The 22,961-nt window shown below is 36.6% G+C and overlaps 2 protein-coding genes across 3 annotated transcripts; one reads left to right on the forward strand and one right to left on the reverse strand.

The window, feature by feature from the left end:
* Positions 1-7,470: 7,470 nt before the first annotated feature.
* LOC113318076 (protein STRUBBELIG-RECEPTOR FAMILY 8-like) lies at positions 7,471-14,728 on the forward strand. The gene is made up of 16 exons (XM_026566201.1): positions 7,471-7,814; positions 7,924-8,056; positions 8,170-8,241; positions 8,344-8,409; positions 8,488-8,559; positions 8,684-8,755; positions 9,947-10,018; positions 10,109-10,174; positions 10,267-10,332; positions 10,493-10,806; positions 11,911-12,158; positions 12,616-12,887; positions 12,973-13,108; positions 13,376-13,515; positions 13,635-13,791; positions 14,226-14,728. The coding sequence occupies exons 1-16, from the start codon at positions 7,691-7,693 to the stop codon at positions 14,376-14,378; spliced, it is 2,163 nt and encodes a 720-aa protein (XP_026421986.1). The 5' UTR covers positions 7,471-7,690; the 3' UTR covers positions 14,379-14,728.
* Positions 14,729-15,478: 750 nt separating this feature from the next.
* On the reverse strand, positions 15,479-16,821 carry LOC113318077. 2 transcript variants are annotated; one of them, XM_026566203.1, is made up of 2 exons: positions 16,442-16,821; positions 15,479-16,315 (listed from the first exon to the last, which is right to left on the reverse strand). In XM_026566203.1, exon 2 carries the CDS (start codon positions 16,294-16,296, stop codon positions 15,781-15,783), a length of 516 nt encoding a protein of 171 aa, XP_026421988.1. In that variant the 5' UTR covers positions 16,297-16,315; positions 16,442-16,821; the 3' UTR covers positions 15,479-15,780. The 2 variants fall into 2 exon arrangements, with proteins under 2 accessions (XP_026421988.1, XP_026421987.1); XM_026566202.1 differs by having other exon boundaries at positions 16,437-16,821.
* Positions 16,822-22,961: the final 6,140 nt, after the last annotated feature.

Here is a 22,961-nt window from a genome sequence, read left to right on the forward strand (position 1 = left end):
TTGGAGATAAATTTTATGACGCAATGGACCGTTGGGAGAATAGTTGCATGTCCTTGATTCAACACCTTATTTCGCAAAAGGAAGGTAGTCATAATAGTTTGACTGCCTTAATTATGTTTTCTTTATCATATCTTTCTGAATTCTTCATTTTAATAAAATTTTGTATTCTATCTTTCGCAGAGTCTGAGAAGAATCTTCACTCTTCCATTTCTGTTTTGGAGGCTAAATATGCCAAAATTCGCAAAGAAAATGCATTGCTCGTCTCTGCCCTTACTGGTTCTCGTGACCGAGCAGAAAGAAGACTTGATTATCTTGCTTATTTTAAGGATATTCAAGATAGGAATCATCAGAGAGCACTTCTTCGTCAAGTTCATCTCCGGGCTGAAGTCCTTGTAAATGACATTTTATTGTCCAAATCTCTTCCTCCTACATCAATTGATCCTTTAGAAGTAGATAATGATGAAGTTCCTCGTCCTGCTGATAGTGATTATGATTACGAAAGCAGTGCAGAGGATAATTTCTTGGAAGATGAAGAAGAGATTCCTTCTAAAGAAGCATCTGCTGGTGTTAATCAATATGAGAAAGAAATTTCTCCTAAAGAAGTAATTGCTGACGATAATCAAGATACTAGTCAAGGCGAAGATCAAAACCGAAATGAAGGAGAGGCTTGCGAGAATATTGGCGAAGAATTTATGTTATCTCCTGCTACTGAAATTAATATTGAAGCTTGAGCTTCTTATCTAGCTTTGTCTTCTTAATCTGTCTTATTTTTATCACTTTTGCGAGTTACATTTTTCAACCAACTTTGGAATCAACTTTTCCTTTTAATATTTTGTTGATGAGAAAGATAATGCTTCTTGTGTATTGATTCCCATACTTGCCTCTCATTATCCTTCTTGCAAAAAATAATCTGTTACGAATACTTATAAATATTTTGTTTTATCATGTGGTCTTATTTTGCCTTCCTAATTAAAGGTCTTATTATGCCACCTCTTGTCATTGCGACAAAATCGCAGGACGTCCTTGCACTTTCATGCAAAAACCCATTGATCTTGCCTTAACTTTTTCTTTTGTATTATGGCCTCTTCAGGAATGTTGCGACAATATGACAGGCCTAAATATTCTTGCGAAAATAAATCCCCATGACATTGCCATCTTGCGACGAAATCGCAGGACGTCTTCGCACTTTCATGCGAAAACCCATTGATCTCGTTTTATCTTTTTCTTTTGTATTATTGCCTCTTCAGGATTGTTGCACAAATATGACAAGCCTTAATATTCTTGCGAATAGAAAGCCTCATGACATTTGCGTCTTAAGACACTTATCAGCTCCCTAATGGAGGGTGCCTCCCTTATCTCCCCCCTGGTTGCCCCTTCAAGGAGGCGTACTTCTACCATACAAGGTTAGCTCCTCCCATCTAGTCTTAACAACAACCAGTTATTTTCGCAGCCTCTTATCCCTTTTACCTATAGGGTTTATGGTTACGAGACTGCACCCTAAGTGGGGTTTTTTTCGGGCCGAGTGCAGTATAAGTCAAGACTTGTCAAGAATGGCAAGGTACGCTTCAAACGTCCCTGGCACTCTTGACTCAACCGTGTACCTCGGCGCCTTGATATGATCTGCACTCCTTGGGAGAGTCCTTATTATCTTAGTCTCCCAACCCAAGTCATATGCTTAAGCTGAGAATCCAAGGTGCCTCTCCCGGATGGGCTTTATTGACCCCAAATCTCCATGACTCAGGTTCCGGTGGCGGTGTACCCTTTCCCTGAGCCATGCAACAGGTCCCCCCTAATATGACGTACTTTAGGTCTTACATTTGCCTCTTACGAAATTTTATTCGCGAACTAGGGTGTACGCCATAAAGGTTCGCCCCTTTCTTTTATGTCATTATTCTGTGATTATCTCTACGAAAATTTCGCACATCATGATCTTGTTTTGATATGAGTAGTCTTGCAATTATTCTTTCAGAATCCATAACTTCTCAAAGCTTCTTACGGATAATATCTTTTTAAGTACAACCAGTTCCATGGTCTGTCTAGTCTATGACCAACATCTCTACCTTCTGGATCCATTAATCTATAAGCTCCTGTTCCAACTATCTCCTTAATGATGTAAGGTCCATCCCATTTTTTCGCTAATTTTCCACCATTTTCTCGCTGATATATTGGTGTATCTCGCAAAACTAAATCTCCTGGTTGAAATTCGCGTATTTTGACACGTTTATTATATTCTCGGGCTAATCTTCGCTGATAATTCTCCATATGTTGTAAAGCTTTTTCTATTCTTTCTTCTAATTCATCAAGTTTATTTAAGATCAAACCCGAACTAAGATTTTTCTCCCAAGCTTCTCTTTTTGTTGTCGGAATAATAACTTTTGTTGGTAACACCGCTTCACCTCCGTATGTCAAAAAGGTGACATTCCAGTAGCTTCTCTTCTAGTTGTATTATAAGCCCATACTGCATTATTTACTTGTTCGCACCATGCTCTGTGATGTCCTTCCAATTTGTTCTTTAATATATCTGCAATTGTTTTGTTTGTTGCTTCTACTTGCCCATTAGCTTGTGGATACAAAGGAGTAGATTTTCCACATTTTATCTTGAATGCATTAAGTAGCATTTTTATATTCTGTCCTTCAAATTGTTTCCCATTATCAGATACCAACTATGCAGGAATTCCGAATCTGCAAATGATATTTTCGAATATGAATGTAAAGATATCTTTGTCGCGAATATGTTATATTGCCTTCACTTCTGTCCATTTTGTGCAATAATCTGTTGCGACTACTAAGTATCTTTTTTGTCCAGATCATGGTAAAAATGGCCCCACAATATCTAAGCCCCACTTTCCAAAAGGCCATACACTAGTTGAAGATGACAATGGTGCTCTAGGTGCATGTGTTTTCTTTCCATGCCGCTGACAATCTTCGCAACGTCTTGATATTTGTTTTGCATCTTCATGCATGTATGGCCAGTGATAACCCTGCATTTTTGCTCTATGTGCCAAAGATAATCCTCCACTATGATTGCCAGCATCCCCACTATGTAACATTTTTAGCACCTTTTCTCCTTCCTCTCGTGTTAAACATCTGAGTGATGGTCCATTAAAGGACTTTCGGTATAGCAACCCATCTCTTAATTCATAATTCGTTGCACGGCTTTTTAACTTGTGTGTTTCCAATCTATTTCTTGGTGTTTCTCCTTTCGCCAAATATGCATGAAGTTCCATTCTCCAGTCTGCGATATTGTTCATTTGTTCTTCTTCTTCATTGTCTATTATCATCACATCCACGTCTTCTTCTTCTTTATTGATTGATGGTGACAGAAGTGTTTGTATTTTTATGCATCTCGCAGTTGGATCTGTCATCATGCTTGAGATGAAAGCAAAAGCGTCTGCGAGTCTGTTATCCTTTCTTGAAATGTGCCTCCATTTTATTTTTGGGATTTTCGCTGTCAAATCTTCAACCAGATTTTTGTATTTCTTCAAGGATGGTTCATTTGTAGTATACTCTCCCTTTATTTGGCGAATAACTAGCTGCGAATCACTAGTGATCCTGACATTTTCTAGTTTCATTTCTATTACGAATTTTAAGGCATGTATCACAGCTTCATATTCTGTTTCATTATTAGTGGACGCAAATTCCAGTCTGAATGAAAAAGCCATCTTTATTCCTTATGGCGAAATTAAAACAATTCCAACTACATTTCCTTCTCCATTTGATGATCCATCTACCAATATCTCCCATCTATTTGGTTCTGTTAATAAATCTTTTGGATCTCCATGCTCTTCTTCTACATCCATCATTTCTTCTACTGCTTCATCTTCTTCTAAAGGAAATTCTGCCAAGAAATCTGCAACAACTTGTGATTTTGGTGAAGACAAAATTTCATATTTAATATCAAAGTGGCCTACTTGTGCATTCCATCTCTCCACTCTTCTTGATCTTTTAGAATTCTTCATCACTGATTCAATTGGTACTTTTGTTAATACCTTTATCTTGTGCGCTTGAAAGTATATGCAGAGCTTAAATGATGCATAAACTAATGCTAAGATTAGCTTCTCAATCTTTGAGTAATTCTTCTCGGCAATATTTAAAAGTCTTGCTAATGTAATAAATGAGTTTCTCCACTCTTGCGTCTACTCGCAATAACACGACACTTAATGCATGTGACGTCGTCGCAAGATAGATCAATAATTCTTCTCATGATTCTGCTTTTTGTAAAATAGTTGTATTCATAAGATGTTCTTTGATCCCTTGAAAAGCTTTTTCACATTCATCAGTCCATTTAAATTTCGCACCCTTCTTGAGTATATCGAAAAATATTTGCATTTGTCTGATGATCGCGAAATGAATCTCCCCAGCGAAGCTAGAATCCCATTTAACTTCTGTACACCTTTTATTGTTGCCGGTGTTGGCATGTCACGAACTGCTTGCACTTTTTCTGGATCAACTTGTATTCCTTCCTTTGATACAATGTAGCCTAAAAATTTTCCCGATGCAACTCTAATAGTACACTTCTCAGGATTCAATTTAATGTTATACTGCCGCATTTGTTCAAAAATCTCCCTCAGGTCTTGTACATGGTCTTTAGCTTCTTTACTCTTTACTAACATGTCATCCACGTATACTTCTAATGTTTTTGTATCCATTTTGCGAACACCTTCTCTACCATTCTTTGGTATGTCGCTCCCGCATTTCGCAAACCAAATGACATTTTCGTGTAACAATATAAACCTCTAGGGGAAAGAAAGCAGTATGTTCTTGATCTTCTTCAGCGAGAGGGATTTGGTTATACCCTTTTTACCCATCTAAATACGATACTCTATCGTTTCCCGCTGCAGATTCCACCATTTGAGGAATATCTGTTAACGGAAAACTATCCTTGGGGCAAGCTTTGTTTAAATCAGTGAAATCTATGCAAATCCTGATTCCTTTGTTTTTCTTTTGGACAATTACCATATTCGCTATCCATTCTAGGTATTTAGCTTCTCTTATGATTCCCGCATCAAGCATTTTCTGTAGTTCTTCTTCTATTTGGGAATGGTAAGTTGTTGCAATTTTTCTTATTCTCTGTTTAAATGGTCTTACGTTTTTTTTAATCTCCAACTTGTGGCATGCAATTGATGGATCTATTCCCGGTATCTCATCCATGCTTCATGAGAAAACATCTTTATATTCTCGCAACAAGTTAACAGTTTTTTCTTCTTCTTCCACATCCATTTTGGTTCCAATTCTCAATATTAGAGGTTCTTCTATAGTCCCAACGTTTATTTCTTTTGTTGGTTCTGCGACAGTGTAACTGGGTTTAGGTTCTCCCACTGGTGTTGGTTCTTTTATTGTTTTCATAGGTCCTTCTCCTTCTTCCGAAATTTCGCTGGGTATTCCTTTGCCTTCTTTTGCCCTTATCATATATACTCTAAATTCTTCTTCTTTCTTTGCTTCCTTTGCCAACTTTCTGCGAAATTGTTTCTTTTTTCTTGTCCTTCATAATGCTTTACTTCAATTTGATGACATAATTTCGCATTGTCAACATCTCCTTTGATTTCACCTATTCCATTTGGTGTGGGGAATTTAATACATTGATGCAACGTTGATACTACAACTTTTATCGCATGTATCCATGGTCTTCTTAATAACATATTATATGGTGATTCCATATCCACCACGCACAGTGTTACATGTGTTTCGATCTCTCCAAGTGGAATGCGTACCACTATCTCTCCTTTAAGTTTTGTTGTGGATTTTTCAAAGACGTGAACAAAATATGTTGAACTGGACATTTCTTCATCTTTAAATCCCATTCCCCAGAATGCATGATAAAATAATATATCCACTGAACTTCCTGTATCGATTAAAGTTCTGTTCAATATCCATTCTCCCATGGATTTTGTTGTTGTCTCCTTATCTTTTCGCGTAATAGGCACTGTGATAACCAATGGAGATGTGTGGTTCAAATTTTCTTTTGGTACTTATGCCGCCATGAATGTAATTTTTTTCTTTTCCCAATCTTTCAATGGTGATGTCTTTTCTACCGCCATAACCTTCCTTCCTTCAAAAATTCGTTTATGTATTCTTCCTTTGATGTTTTCATGGAATTCATTAACCATCGTTTTTGTTATCATATTACACTCCAATCTTTTGTCATCTTCATTAATTATAATCATCTTTCTTTTAACTGGTTCACTGATTTATTTAATCACTTTCTTGATTTGAATATTCTCAACAACAATCTTCAACTTTCGATCTTCAAGGTCCCTGTTTCTAGCGCCATTATGTAGTTGCAGGAAATCCTACACTACACCCCTCGTATGATTTCATTATTAATCAACTCATTTATAGGTTTATACTCTTAATTTTATTGATCAATCTTTAAATGTTCTTACAAGAAAAGATAAAGAAATCAAGAATGACCTCTGCTCTAGACTTTCTCTCTCCTATTTACTTGTTTCTTACTCAAAAAAGATCTCTCCCTTCTTTACAACTTGAACGACTATTTATAGGAAAACACATAGTGGATGACAGCTAATCTGTCCTTTATTTTTGGGTATGGTCTGCGACATTCTCGCAACCTTACAAATGTTAATTTCGCAAGTTCTCTAATTTTCGCAGGACTATCACATCTTTCTCGTGATCCTAGCTGGCGTCGTTTATCGTATCATTTCTGAAATTGTTCTGCGACGCTGTTGTGTTGTGTTGTTGATAATTTCGATAAGATATTATTGTTGCGAGATTCTGATCCTACACTCCTTCTTCGTGTATCACTTACTTGTTTAGTGGGTCTTCTCATTCTTTACAGTTTTTCGTTGCTTCTGACTTCTGCTTCTCCAGAGGTAGAATTCAGAAGCAGAACTATTTTGATTCACAAAAAGCTAACTTTTCTGCTTTAAAAGTCGTTCTGAAATATTATTGTCAAACTGACTTCTGACTTTTTAACTTCCAGAAGTCGAAAAATAACTTACGAGTGTGCATCCAAACACACTATAAGTTCTGTCATCGTATATTTTATGATATGAGTGGTTTTACTTTCAATTCAAAAATAAAATTTCCACATATCTAGTAGATAAAATGACTAAGAAAGCATAAAAAATTATACAATTAATTGGGGGATATTTTACTGTAGCTGCTGGCATGATTTTTCAATGCCGGCAATCCATCGACCATGCCGACATCATTGGAAAATCATGCCGGCATCTTATCCCCCAATTGCGCACCACAAAAACCTTTTTTTTTTTTTTTTTTTTGAAGGCTGATCTCCGATCAAAACCTCTTGTATCCTTTTTTAAAATAGAGGTCGCCTGACCGTGTATCTACACTTTACCTGACGCGGCGACCTATTCCTCAAAATCTCCAGGGTCTCATGAGTCATGAGTCAGTGTTACCTTTATAGTAGGACTGAGGACCCACAACATTTAATGAAAAACATACAAACTCCATTAATAAAATCCCCTTTTCTTTGTTTACTGTGTGATAGCGAATTTTGTTTCTTACCTCCATACCTTTCTTTGCCTAGTATAGCCGACAGACTTCCACACTCTCTCTCACTCACTCTTCAAAGCTTCGAATCTCTCTCTTTAATGGTGAAGAAGAAGAAGATCTGAACTTATAAAGTGTTTTTCTTCTTCTACTCTGCATTTCAATGGCGGCTTTGCATGTCTATTAAAACCAACAAATCATTAAGAAAACAGTAAAGATGATGGGCAAAACATCAAAGTTTTCTTATTCTTTTACTTCACCTTATTTCTTCTTCTTCACTGTTACAATCTTGATTTTTGTTTGTGGTTCTCTCATTGAAGCTACTACTGATCCAGCTGATGGTAAAAATTTCTCATAAATAAATTAAATAAAAATAATAAATCAGATTTTGTTTTTTTAATTTGAAAATGACTGACTAAGATTTATTTATTGGGATTTTTGGTTTTGCAGTCAGAGCTCTACAAGTCTTTTTTACTTCATTGAATAGTCCGTCTCAGCTATCTGGTTGGAAATCAGATTCTGGTGATCCTTGTGCTGAATCATGGAAAGGGATTACTTGCGAGGGTTCTTCTGTTGTAGCGATGTGCGTTTTTGATTCTTTTGATTTCTTTTCATCTTCTTTTTTTGATTCTTTCTGTGATCGATTTTGATGTCTTGTTTTGTTTTTTACTCGTGTACTTGAAAAAACAAAAACAGTCAGGTTTCAGGATTGGGGCTAACTGGAACTTTGGGATATTTGCTATCAGACCTTTTCAATTTGAAAACACTGTAAGTAACTTTTTCCTTTGTAGAATTTGTCATAAATTTGATGGATATGTTAGATTTAACTTCTGTCTTGGCTAATTTGTTTGGTTGTTTTGTGTTTTGTAGGGATTTAAGTGACAACACTATTCATGATTCAATACCATATCAATTGCCACCAAATCTTACAACCCTGTAATGTCCAATTTCATTTTTTCTTTTGTTGATTTGGTCATGAATTGTTTGTTTATTCAAATGTTTATTACAATGCAGAAATCTCGCAAAGAACAATTTAACAGGAAACCTGCCTTACTCCATTTCTCTCATGACTTCGCTTATTTACTTGTAAGTTGCTTTTAAGTTTTTTGGGTCTCTCGTGTTTTTTCTTTTTTTTTTTTTGTTTTCTTTTAGTAAAATTCAGATCATATGCTCGGTGTTAAAATTTTAATTCTAATGTTTTAAATTCCAGGAATGTTAGCCAGAACTCTCTGTCACAGCCAATTGGGGATATACTTGCCAATCTTCAGGCTGTCTCGCTCATGTAAGAATTTTTTATTTGCTTTGGAAATCCAATATCTTGACTGCAAAGATTTTACTTATGCAGTTTTGTGTTCGCCTATTTACTCTTACTGATTCTGGAATGCCGAAATAACTCGTGTCACTAGGTTTGTTGTGGTGTGCCTTGTGTGTTCATGTGAAATAGAGTATGTTGCATTATAATGTAACTTTCAGGATCCACAGTGGCTACATATTAGATGCTAGAGAGATAAAGCATTGTGTAGGTAAAATCGAAGACGAGATTTCCCAGATACTAAGAATGAACAGTCTAGGAAGCTGTCAATAGGTAAATCTCAGGACAGCATTCTACCGAGTAACGATACTTGAGTGGAAAAGCAAGGAGATTCCCTGAGTTATTCTTCTTATGCAGCATGAACGACATGCGCATAATAGATGTAAGCACATTATATGGGCAATGTATATACAGGTTCAAAGTTATGAAGCAAATCCTCAGAGGCATGCATTATGCTTATACTGCTTGTATTTTGTGGGGAGTGTCTCCAGTTATAAGTACCAGTTGACAGCTTGAAATCTGAAGTGAAAATTCCTAGAGTGCGACGGATGTCTTTTTATGCTTCGATTTCTGTGGCTTAATAATTGAAAAGATGGTACTGTAAAACATCCTATTTAATGCCATCCTTGTGAGCGTATTAGATTAGCGAGTATCAAATGTTTATCAATAACTATTATCTGTATGTCATGCCCCAGATATAGAAATCCATGCAAGAGTTATTCATGTATCATACCCTCGTCTAGATTTATATGCAGGAAGAATTCCTATGTTAATTTCACCAATGTAGTTTTCGTATTTCCTTCATATCCTCTTGTGCAAATTAAAGAAAGGAAGTTGTTAGGTATCATAAATGATAAATGTAAGCAAAGTGTAACTTTCTTTTATTGCTTGTTATCTTAGATTAGCTTGATCCCTATGATCTATAAATAGTGGATCATTAGTCTTTGCTCTGTAACCTTTTACACACTTGAATAATTTTGATGTAGAACTCTATCAGAAGTTATAGGACATGGCCAGTGGGTACAGGTTTTGTAGTTAGTCATTCCAGCTGCAGAACAAAAATTTGACATATATCATGTGTCCGGCGTATGCATTTGGTTACTTCGATTGGGAACTGTTCTACCAGTTTATTTTTTGCATGTGGGTGTTTTGTTCGTGCAGGGATCTGTCATTCAACAACTTCGTTGGAGATCTTCCAAATTCTTTTAGTTCCATGTCCAACCTTTCTAGCCTGTGAGTATGCCAGGAACACTAGATCTGCTTCAAGGTTTGTCTATATAAGTATTTGCGGGTTTGTTATTCATAAATCTAAATATATGGCAGCTATCTTCAAAACAATGAGTTAACAGGTTCGATTAATGTTCTTGCTGGTCTGCCCTTAACCAATCTGTGAGTTCCTTGCATTTCTCTTCTTTTTGTCTTATAACTTGAAGTGTCAGTAACTGAAGCTCCGTTGTCTCACACCTTTCCTTTTGGAACAGAGATATTGCAAATAACCATTTCACTGGCTGGATACCATGGGAGTTTAAGTCAATCCCTAATCTTATGTAAGTTCTATGCGTCTTAGTATGTGATGCATGCTGTCCAAATTGCTTTAAAAGCATGTATATGTTGTTAGTAGTTGGTATTTTATTTACTTAAGGTGTACTCCTATTGGCTTCATTACAATAGACTTTTGCATTCTTCTGACTTCACAATAACTAACAGATCTGATGGGAATTTGTTCGACAATGGCCCTGCTCCTCCCCCACCACCATACACCTCACCTCCTCCAGGTATATCTCATGATAAGCATAACCGTACTCGGGGGGATGGATCTGACAGCGGGGGTTCACATTCGAGTCAGCAGAAAAAGTTGAAAGTGGGTCCTATAATAGGCATAGTTGTGGGTTCTATAGTGGTGCTTGTATGTGCAATGCTAGCTCTTGTTTTTTGCTTCAGAAGATTTTCAAAAGACAAACAAGAGGATGAAAGGAGTTCACGGGATTTCTTAGGAGCTCTTTCTCTTGGTGCGGATAAAGGTAATCTACATATTTGTATTTTCACACGTCCAAATTTTTTCATCTCTGGCCAGAATTCCTCTTTTATTCATTATAACAACTATGGGTTGCTAGTACTGTTTGATATTTTACTCTAAATGTAAAACTGGTCTAATTTGCATGCACCTTGCTTTGACGTCTTTCCTCCTTGTTTACCACTCCAACTTCTCTTTTTGAAATAATCCTTCAGGACAAGCACAATATTTAGTACTGAGCTAGTGTTGAATAGACTTTTCTTTAGGATTTTGTACGTTTGTGGTGTAGGGTGTCAGTACAGGAACAATAAATCACACACTTAGATAAAACTTCTCAACTGGAAGCAAGTTTAATAATCCTTAATTCCATGAATAACAAAGAAACAACACAGCCTTTTTATAGGCTTCTAAAATCAAATGCTATAACCCTAGAAAATAAAGCTACTACAGAACTATAAATCTAGACAAATGTAGAGAATATGAGTCCATGCCATCAACCAGCAACAGAATCCTTATTCCTTGCTAAAATGACTCAAAACAAACCAAACTCAGACTAAATAACCAAAATTAGTTAACGCTCCTGTGTTCGGCGCTCCCCTTCTTCTAGGTACGGGGTTCTGCCGTTTTGTGTCCTACATCAATTTGCTAACACTAGATGATCAGATGGAATTGTCCGTACTGGTAACTTGGAGAACCATTGCCTGAGAACGTTTTTGTGGCAGCCCACGTACCTTCATATACCACATAGAGATGACAGTCAAGAATGTCTATTCATATTGATATCAAGTATTCATTGGGATAAGGTATACCAATAGCGTTATTTTTGTTAAGTGGGGTAGTTGCCTTCATTACAGCTGCATCATGCTCAAATTTTTGAATGTCAAAGTTGAATAACATGGAAGTCATTGAATAACTAAATTTCATTGGTCAGGATATCAGATAAACGTGTAATTTTAGGAGTATGATTTGGCACTTCTCCCCTCCCTCATAATTCCTCTTCTTTAATGGGTCTCATTTTGAACAAGTCTGGATGGATGTTCTCTAGTTATATGAAGGTGAACTTTACTGTGGACCAGCTGATTTATCATTTTTCCCCTTGTAATTAATGCAGAAGTTCAAGACCCAAGGATCAAAAGTACGGCCACTACAACAGATCTGAAACCCCTGCCTGCAGAAATTTTGATGGGCGAGCGAGCATATGGTAAACCTGGGTCTGTAAAGCGAACGAGTAGCCCTATTACTGCAACTTCCTATACTATCGCTTCTCTGCAAACTGCAACAAACAGCTTTAGTCAGGAATGTCTAGTTGGTGAAGGTTCTCTTGGTCGTGTCTACAGGGCGGAGTTCCCCAATGAAAAGGTAATCAAGATACTCCTTCAATAAAATTCTTAAAGTAGCCTCTGATCTTTCTGCATGTATACATCGCATAATATGAATTTCTGGGCATTCCTCTGAAGATTAAGTAAATAAGGTTTCCCTCTGGCTGTAAAATGCATTTGTCAAATTGTCATTATCTAACCCATCATCTCTATTACCGTGTATGTGTCTATTTGAAACTGAGTAATTTACAAACTAGCGATGCCCTATCCTAAGTTCTTTTGATCTTAACGATGCTCAAATAGAAGTATATAAGAAAAAAGTTGTTATGGGCATAATTTATCAGATCCATCTACTTCTGGCAGCTATATTCGACTAAAAATTGCCAAGAAAACCTATCCATGGCAATATTTTGGCCAGATGCAGTTGTAACCACAATTCATCTCTTTTGGTTCAGTTTTCTCATAAGTTACTGATTTCGCTCTTGTTCTTTTGATAGATTTTGGCAGTTAAGAAGATCGATAGTGCGGCATTGTCATTGCAGGAGGACGATCATTTTGTTGAAGCTGTTTCAAACATGTCCCGTCTTAGACACCCTAATATTGTTACACTGGTGGGGTATAGCACCGAGCATGGACAACGCATTCTGGTGTATGAGTATATTGGAAATGGAAATCTACATGATATGTTGCACTTTGGGGATGATAGTGGCAAATCACTTCCATGGAACGCACGCGTTAAGGTTGCACTTGGCACTGCTAGGGCTCTGGAGTAAGTACACTTTGGAGTACACCAGAGATCTGTTATGTTGTCACCTGCATATCTTTCTAAAGAACGTTTCTTCTGCTGTCTCCAGGTACTTACATGAAGTTTGCTTGCCATCTGTTGTGCATAGAAACTTCAAATCTGCAAACATTTTACTTGATGAACAGTTTAACCCCCATTTGTCGGATTGTGGACTAGCTGCATTAACACCAAACACTGAGCGGCAGGTAACACAATATCAGATTGGTTGGGTTTAATGGATTGCATGGCATGTTAATGTTTTAAGAATATCGAATGCCGTAGGATAAAATCATCCTATTGGGCTGAATTTACCCTATTGTTATCCAATTTGAGGCTCCAATAAATTAATCATCTGTTTCTTTAGTCGCAACGCCTCATTCCTTCGTAGCAACAAATTTTGCAATAAGTTGTGTGCTATTGGGATTATTGTGTGAATTGGCCTTCCGTCTGATGTTCTCATACAATTTATACAGGTTTCCACTCAGATGGTTGCTTCTTTTGGTTATAGTGCTCCCGAATTTGCTATGTCAGGGATTTATACTGTCAAAAGTGATGTGTACAGCTTTGGAGTTGTTATGTTAGAGTTGCTGACGGGTCGGAAGCCACTTGATAGGTATACTGCGTAGTATTTTTGTGATGTATTGCTCTTTTTGCTGGAAATGTTTTCATGACTGACTCAATCTCTTGATGCTGTTATTTCTGAATGATCTTTGAATCTTCAAATTTGTGCAGTTCAAGGCCAAGAGCTGAACAATCTTTAGTCAGATGGGCAACTCCACAACTGCATGATATTGATGCGTTGTCTAGAATGGTTGATCCTGCATTAGATGGCATGTATCCTGCGAAGTCTCTTTCACGGTTTGCTGACATTATTGCCTTATGCGTCCAGGTTTGCTTCTTTACTAATGCTCATGATGAACAGTTTTCTGAATCTCTCTTTCCAAATGTTGAAAATTCCAGAAACCCTCATTTGACTAGAGACATGATAAGTCTAACCTTAGCAAAGCACTTGGTCTCTAAAAGTAAACCTACGCACGTAAGTATAGAAATTCACATGGCATGCAATACTATATTTGTTGGGTCCTTAATTCCAGAAAGCAGCTGCCTTGCTCCGGGCTAGAGTAAGCTTGTAAAAGGAAGTACTGAGTATGAGATATAATTTTCTATTTTCTTTTCATTTAATATAATTATGAACACACATAATCCTTTACAGTATATCCAGTTCTATTTGATACGTTATTTTGTGCTTTACATGAGGAAATCCTTTCTTTCTCTTCCTACATGAACGCGTTATACAAACTGTGTTTTTTTATGATTTTGTAGCCTGAACCAGAGTTTCGGCCTCCAGTTTCCGAAGTAGTGCAAGCATTGATTAGATTAATGCAAAGGGCAAGTGTGGTTAAAAGACGTTCAAACGAAGAATCTGCATTTCCATACAAACTTTCAGATTATGAGGCCATCGAGATGTCATTTTAAGTGCACGACTAATTCATTGAGTTGATAATCATTTTGTAAATGGCATTTGCAATTTTGCGGAAGAGAGTGCAAGTGTCAGAGGTTTCACACCACAATTTCTATACACACGAGGGAGGAGATGCACAAGACATCAACAGAAAGTAAGGGTAAGTATGACGGTGATGTTTATAGGTAATTATTTGGTACAGATTTCCTTGATTGGCTGTTGCTATGTTAGGAGATTCATATCAAGTTGTATAGTTCTTACAGGGTATTATAATAAATTAACATTAATACACTCATTTGTATTTATAAAGGAAAAATCTTGAAAGTGCAGTTTTCTGGCTTTCTGTTTTGCGGTTTGGATAAAAGCCCTTCTGATATATTATTTTCTTCCAATGAAAATAAAAGGAAGACCAGAACAGAACAATGTGATTTTTTCAAGACCAACAAAGAGTTGAATCACCTTGAGCAATAATATAGGATTAGAATAAGAATCACCTTAAGCAATAATATAGGATTAGAATAAGAATCACCTTCATCATGATTATACCTAGTGGGCTCAGATATAATCAATACTAGACCAGTTTGGTGAGATTGGTGATACAACAAAAGAAAGTCTGATGCTGCACTTCGTTTTCTTCAACTAACTAAATTTATTAAGATTAAGACATAACTATCCATTTGGAGATAATTTGTTTGAAATGTCACTTGCAAACAATAATTGGTGAATTAAAAAAAGGAATGCGCCTTAACCAGCAACAACACCTACCCTAAAAGCCTACAACCTATCATCCCATCAATGAAATCAATTCCAATCTTCTTCTTTTCAATTCCCGGCCAACCCACTCCTAGAAGGGGATGCAACTTCCCCTCCTAGAAAGTAGACAATTTTGCAAAATGGTTACCTATAGGTATTGCAAAATGCAAACAGATGTGGCTCAACTTATCATCAATAGAAATGATGCATCTATAAAAAAAAATTAGAAAAAAAATGGGATGAAAATAATTAAGATTAATTAATTAACTAATTATTATTGAATTTTACTTTCTTCACCAACACAAAGGTAGCTAGATGGGGATTATATATTCTACCAACACAAACAAAAAAGAATCCCACAAAAACAAAATCTCAGAGACTTCCCTAATATATAATAATTTTTAAGTAATCAAATGGAAATCCCCAAGTTCCCATCATCAACCAAAATGCACCTCTGACTAAATCAGCATTTTCGACTTCTACATTCATTCCATTTCACTGGAGGAGTTCACATCCGAACTAGATAAGAACTTCTAATAATTTAGTTTATAGTAATATAAAAACCAACAAAAACAAAATTATAAAATTAGAGATAGAGATCATGGAACCCATGATGAACTAGTTCCATGATGCTGATATGTTAAAAATAAATAAAAATAGTTATTACTCTAGAAAACCAGTTCTGGTGAGAACTGCATTTCTAACTTTGCTCATGTCTCTCCCTTTCAAAGTTCTTCCAGCGCCTTCACAAACAGAAAAAGATGAAATCTGCGATTTTTCAAGTTTTTTAGCAATCCATTCATGAGGAGGAACCTTAACACCATTTGCATCAACCCCATCATCTTCATCATTCTCAACAGTACCAAAACCATTACCTTTAGAATTTTTCATGTAAATCTTTGACCAGTCAGGAACATTAACAGGTGCAGATGATTGCTGATGAACTTTTGCTTCATTATTGATTCTTTTTGGAATAATCATTCGTGCCCCAGTTGGAACTCCTCTTAAAGCAAAAGATGATATATCACTTGATGATTTTTTGAGCTTCCTTGGACTTGTTTCTCTTCTTTCTTTTCCTATATTCCAAATATCCTCTTCATCAAAATCTTCATCATTTTTATCTTCTCTTGAGCTCTCACCCTTTGAACCCTGACTGAAATAACCATAAGCTCCTGCCATTGCTGATGATCAGTAATCCCTGAAAACCTCAAAACAAACATACAATGGAAAACACAGTGAGCAAAGGGGTGCCATTTTTCTTTCTACCTGATCAATTGATTAAATAAGGGAAATTTTCAAATGGGGTATCCAGAATATACCTTACTTTTTGCTTGGAAACCTCCAAAAACTAACAGCTTTAATTTCTTCAACAGAGGCTAATGATTTTAACGTATCTCTATATCTAAAATGTAATATGTGGATGGTGGGTTTTTATTGAAGTAATCAGTAGTTCAGCACAAAATCCAAATCCTACTGAGAAGAAAGAGCAGTGAGAAGAGAAGCTGTTGCTACAAACTTTCCACGACTTGATAAACTCCAAAAAATGATTTGCAGCTTTTGACAGACTTTTATTGTCAAATATGTAAATCTGCTGCAAAATAAAAGAAGGGATCGATTCTATTAAAAGACAATTTTTTCGAGAAATGGTTTTCTTTTGTCCCAGATAGTCAAAAAGAGCAAAGAAAGTGATGGGGAACCCAGTAGTCTTTCTTCATTCTCTGCAAACCTAGACAGCCAAACCAAACATGGTTTTTCTAAGAGCGTCCAAAGTTGTCGACTAAACCCAAATATTTGGTCTTTTGAACAGACGTAGTGGAACGTACTATCGATCAAATTTTGATCGACGACTAAAACCCAGAATATATTTGGTCTGGGACCAAAACTAAACCCAAATATAGTCGAGCGTTGGTATAGTCCACACCCCACCACCAGGCGGACGTATAGTCCACGTCCCACACCAGGCGGACGTATAGTCCACGCCCCGTATCAGGCGAACGTATAGTGCATGCCTGATTTTTTTTTTCTTTTGTGTGGGGCGTGGTTTATACCAACGCCCCACTGTTTAAAACTTTCAATTGCATGGGGCCGGCTTAATACCTCCGCCCCATTTTCTTCATTCTTTTTTTTTTTTTTTGAATTTCTCTTCACCGGGAGAACGTATAATCCCCGTCCCACACCAGGTGTTGGTATAGTCCACGCCCACATCAGGCGAACGTATAATGTACGTCTGACCGAATTTATTCTTTCCACCGTAGCGTACTAAACCCAAAATTTGGTCTTTTTTTCCCTCTTTGATCTTTGGTTATACTCGCACCACTGCAATCGCTCTAAAGAGATAGAGAGAGTGGTGGTGAAATGAGAGAAGAAACGAACCCCAAAAGCCCACGGAAAGAGACGTTTATTTTTATTTGAATTTTTTAACAACTTATCCAAAACTCTTCCAAATAAAATTTTCCATCTTTAGAAAATCCTTTGATTTTAGGAGGAAGGCTATTATTGGGGCGCCAAACTCCTTTAGAGGGGCTTCACTTGGATTCTTAGCGTCCAAAAAAATGGTTATGGGATATCCTAATACCAAAGCAAAATGTCTAGATTACCCTTGAACTAACATGAAAACTTAAAAACCTAATATTTTCTATTTTAATTCAAGAAAAAAACTGCTCCTCTTCATCTTTCTTCTCTTCCTCTCCTCGGAACTTCAATTGTAATTCTATTCAACTTCAGTTACGTTTCTGCTGGTGTTACGTCTGGGTTCGGGTTTAATTTCTAAATGTAAAATTTGATTATGAAGAACTTACATCTGGGTTCGGGTTGAATTCAACCGTAAAATAGGATTTGCATGTCGTCTTACGTCTAGGTTTTGTTTTAATCAAACCGTAAAATATAGTCTTACGTCTAGGTTTAGTTTATTCAAACCGTAAAATGTAGTCTTACGTCTAGGTTAGTCTTAATGAAACCCTTTAGTGAATATGGAGAAAAAACATCCTCTGGGTACCGAAGTATGCTTGTAACTTAGTGAATGTTGTTACAAATGGCCTAAAATATCATCAAAATCAAAATTGTAACAAAAAAATTTCAACCAGGTCAACAAAGTTCGGTTAGATTATATGAAGAACATGTAACCGAACTTTCTGCAAATGCAGTCCAGTTAATAAATCCAAAATCACAGGCAACCGAACCAGAGCTTTAATGGAGTTTTTGTTTGTTCGGCTAGCTAATGAAAAATCAAATGTAATCGAACTACCATGCTTGAGTTTACAGAGTTTGTTCGGTTCAGTCGACTCGAACACGTTGTAACCGAACTTTAAACAAAAGAGTTGGGTAAGTTCGCAAAAAAATTTTTTTTTGCGATTAAACCGAACTCAACATTTGGCTATACAGAGAAGAGTTCGGTTTTGAAATTATTTCTGCGAGTTAACCGAACTCATTATATAGGTTTTCTGAGTAAGTTCGGTTAGGATTTTTTTTTGCGATTAAACCGAACTCAACATTTGGCTATATAGAGAAGAGTTCGGTTTTGAAATTATTTTTGCGACTCAACCGAATTCAGGTGTTTGGTTAGGCAAAAAAAAATTCTTAGCCGAAGTGTTCTTAGTGTTCTTCATTTTTAAAAGTTCGGTTGTAAAACTAGGGTTGTTTTCAAAATTATCCTAACCGAACTTATTACTGTAACCTCCAAATTCAACATATTTTGATGACTACGGCTCAAAATTTCAATCAAAAACGAATTAGAAGTAATGGGTTTGTGGGAAAATATTTATGGATAGGTTTGTTTATAAAAGATTGATTAATCGACGATGAAAACTCAATGAATCGACGACGATGAAAATTTGATGATTTTGATTAGATTTGTATACGATCAGGTTTAGATGATCATATATTGATGAAGAAGAGAAGAAGAAAAATTGTAGAATAGAGGAAGAAGAAGTTGTGGATTAGTTATAATTTTAATTAGGTAAAAGGGTAAACTAGTCATCCCCACCTTTTAGGACACCCCTTATAATTATAGGGAAGGTGGCCTAATCAAATCATGGTCCCTTAAAAAAACCCATGGTCTCCAAAAAATAATTCTATCAAAAGCTTTTGATAAATCTAGGTTTAATGCCAGAAACCCTTTTTTTTTCTTGGATGTTTTCATTGAATGATGAGTTCATGAGCAGTTGTGATGTTATCAGTGGTTTGTAGGCCTGGGAGAAAATCCGATTGGTTGGGAGAGATTAACTTGCCGAGAATGGGTTCTAGCCTATTAACTAAGATTTTTGATATGATTTTATAAATGGTATTACTCAAGCTAATAGGTCTGAAATCTCCCGACGTTTGAAGGGTGGAAATTTTTGGGATGATAGTTATGAAGGAGTGATTAAACTTTTTGTCAAGAACGCCCGAACGAAATAATTCCTGGACTGAGTCAATAATATCTTTTCCAAAAATATCCCAGCTGGCTTTAAAGAAACTCGGCTGGAAGCTATCTGGGCCTGGGGCTCCCCATTGGTTCAAGTTAGAAAGGGTGTGCCATATTTCTTCTTTGGAGGGTATAAGAATTAGGGAATTATTCTGTTCACAAGAAATGCAAGGATTTATGATGCTTGATAGATCAATTCGAAATTGCTGTCATGGGACAAGCCTATTAGTTGAAAATGTTTGATCAAAAGCGAGTTGATTTGATCTCTATCAATAAGCCAAAGCCCAGAAGGCTCTCTAAGGGAAATAATCGCATTAATCCTTTTCCTATTAGGGGCGAAGCCATGAAAGTATTCCGTATTCTGATCATATTCCTTGAAGAATTTGTCCCTAGAAAGTTGATGATAATAATCGCTTTTTATTTTGTACCATTTTCCTAGCTCTGCTTGAAGATTTCGTAATTTTTCTATCTTTTTCGATATGCTTCTGGATCTGTGGATGCTGTCAATTTTATTGTTTAGGGACTTTATATGTTTATGGATGTTCCCAAAGGTATTTGAGTTCCAATGGGTTAGATCTGATCAAAGCAATTTTAGAAGTCCAGAAAAAGTTTTCTCTCTGGAATTTTCCGAGTGCAAATTCCAAGATGCTTCAACAACATAGGGTAATGTGGAGTGAGTTAACCGGGATCTAAGACACCTAAAAGGTTTCTGAAGCCTGCATTTCTCGAGATTTGAATCTAATAAAATAGAAGTATGATCCGAGCCTACCTTCGGGAGGTGAGTTACCTTAGTATCCGGATAATTCTGTGTCCACAAGAATGAAGTTAGCGCTCTGTCGATTCGTTCCCAGATGTTTGCCTCCCCCTTTCGATTATTCGACCATGTGAAAGGTGATCCTTCATATCCCGCATCTTGTAGGCCCAAAGAGTCGATAGTGTCGATGATGAAGGACTTACTGCTGGATCCTGCTTTATTACCACCTTGTTTCTCGTCTGGGTCCATAATAACATTTAAGTCCCCTATAAGAACCCAAGGCTTGTTTACTTGTTGCGCAATGTCCAAAATATATGTCCATTGTTCTATTTTATCATCTGCTTCTACCGCTCCATATACACATGTGATCATTATGTCTGTATCTCCTATCTTAGAATCAAAATGACAAACATTGAATTTAAATGATATTAGTTTCATCTCAATATTGTTGTGTCATGTAGTTACGAGGCTCTTAACTATTCCCACGGATAGCACGATGAACCGGTCATAAAAAGAGTAATTTTTGAAAAAAGAGTCCATACGAGACAATGGGGCTTTTGTCTCGGCTAAGAAAACTATATCTGGCTTGTAGTATTGGCACAAATAATGAAAATGATCCTTTGTGATGGGAGTTCCAAAACCCGAGACATTCCGGGATAGTAACTTCATTGAGGAAATTAAAACTAACCTACTAGATAAAGAAGAAAGAAAGGGAAAGTAAAAAAACTGAAATAGAAAGAGGGACGGGAACCCAGAGAAAAGACTTACAATAAGAAGAGCCATTTAATATGAAAGGTTTATAGCACCATTTCGGAGTATTTTATTTAAAAGAACCATTTAATATGGAAGGTTTATAGCACCACTCCCGATATTATTATCCGTAAATAATTTTGAATAATGGAAAAATGATGGATAGCTCTCAACTAAGATTATAAATAAATGTTTTGTTTGCTTGGCTGGAGTATCTACAACTCCGTTACAAGGTATAATAACAAAGGAAAATCTCTAAAAATTGGAATAAGAAGCGGCAGGCTTGCCTCTTCCCAAATAACGCTGAAATTAATGAAGTCTTTCCCCTTTCCCCTTTGCCCACTTCTTCTGGATTTGATGTTGGTGATGGTCATGCTCTTCGATCTGGATTAAATGTTGATGATGGTCCCGCTCTTCGATCTGGATGTGATGTTGATAGTTATGTCAACGGCTATAACCATGGCATTTTTGATCATTGTGGCGGTTAATAGTTGACCGCTTGGTGTTCGGCTAAGTCATGTACGCCAACAACAATAAGTAGCTAAAACCACAAAAGAAAAATGAAATCCACCCACAATTATGTGGAACAAGGAAGGGGAAACTTCACCAGCAGAAATTCAATATCCGCCGTAATGCTCCTCATGCACTAAGTATCCGTTCTAAAACATGATGATATATAAATATTTGTTTGGCATTTTAATCTAACACACAATCATATAAAAAAAGCATATTTACCTTATGTTTTCGAGAAAATAAATCAAGAAGTAAATATTAATTAGTTCACAGACGCATTTGGAATATTTTCTTATGGCCTCTTTTCTTATGGCCTTTTTGGTTAAAAAGGAAGATAAATTCTATATTAGTTATTCAGTTTTTCTGTAACGGCCATATTTCTTGAAATATTTGATTCCAAGGTCGTTTTAAATCTTTTTGAGTGTTTCTCCATATAAAATATCCCAATTCTCGAATACAACATAATCGTAAAAGTGAAAACAATAAGGGTACCAAAATACACCACCAATTTTTTCGCAGGCAATCTGTATGGATAAACTCAACACAACTCCGAGAGTTAAACTATCAAGGAAAGTTTCTAGAGTTGTATCTCTATCTCTCTTGCGATTAGAATGTTTACATAATTGAATCTGTGAACCTAATCACAAAGAGAGTTCTAGGATGGTACCAAAGACCAATGTTTAAGAATCAATCAACTCGTACCCAACAAACTAGGTCGGACTTCTCTACTCTGATTGATCAACGCACAACTTGTGAAATTTCAATTATAAAGATAAATAATATAATGTGGATAAAGAAATAACACAGACACCAGAAATTTTGTTAATGAGGAAACCGCAAATGCAGAAAAGCCCCGGGACCTAGTCCAGATTGAAGACCAAGTTGTATTAAGCCGCTACAGACACTAGCCTACTGCCAATTAACTTCGGTCCGGAATGTAGTTGAGCCCTAAAAGGTATCCCACTGATTAAGGTACAGTCGCACTCTTTACGCCTCTTGAATCCCAGCAGGACTCTGCGCAATTAATTCCCTTAGATGACGTCACACCAACTAAGAGTTGCTTCAACTCAATTGAATACTTTAAACCAAATCTGCCTCCCACAAATTAACCCCATATAATTGATTTCCCGATCTATGATCGAACGGATGATCAGATCAAACATAGGATCCAGGTGATGGAAATCGATAGCTTGACAAAAGTCTGGCTATCCTCAAAATCCGGACCTATGCAACCCGAAGTGCAGCCTAGATATACCACAATCTAGGCTGCACTTCGGGTTGACAAGGGTATCCAAATATACCACAATCTTTCGTTTTGATCATAACCTATTCAAGACCCACCGTGTATAATCCTCTTTAAGTAACAATCACTAAAGGAATATTTCGGTGTCCACTTAAAACAGGGTTAGTCTGGACTAGTCTAAA

This window comes from Papaver somniferum, chromosome 10 (assembly GCF_003573695.1).
Source record: "Papaver somniferum cultivar HN1 chromosome 10, ASM357369v1, whole genome shotgun sequence".
NCBI classification, from domain to species: Eukaryota; Viridiplantae; Streptophyta; class Magnoliopsida; order Ranunculales; family Papaveraceae; genus Papaver; species Papaver somniferum.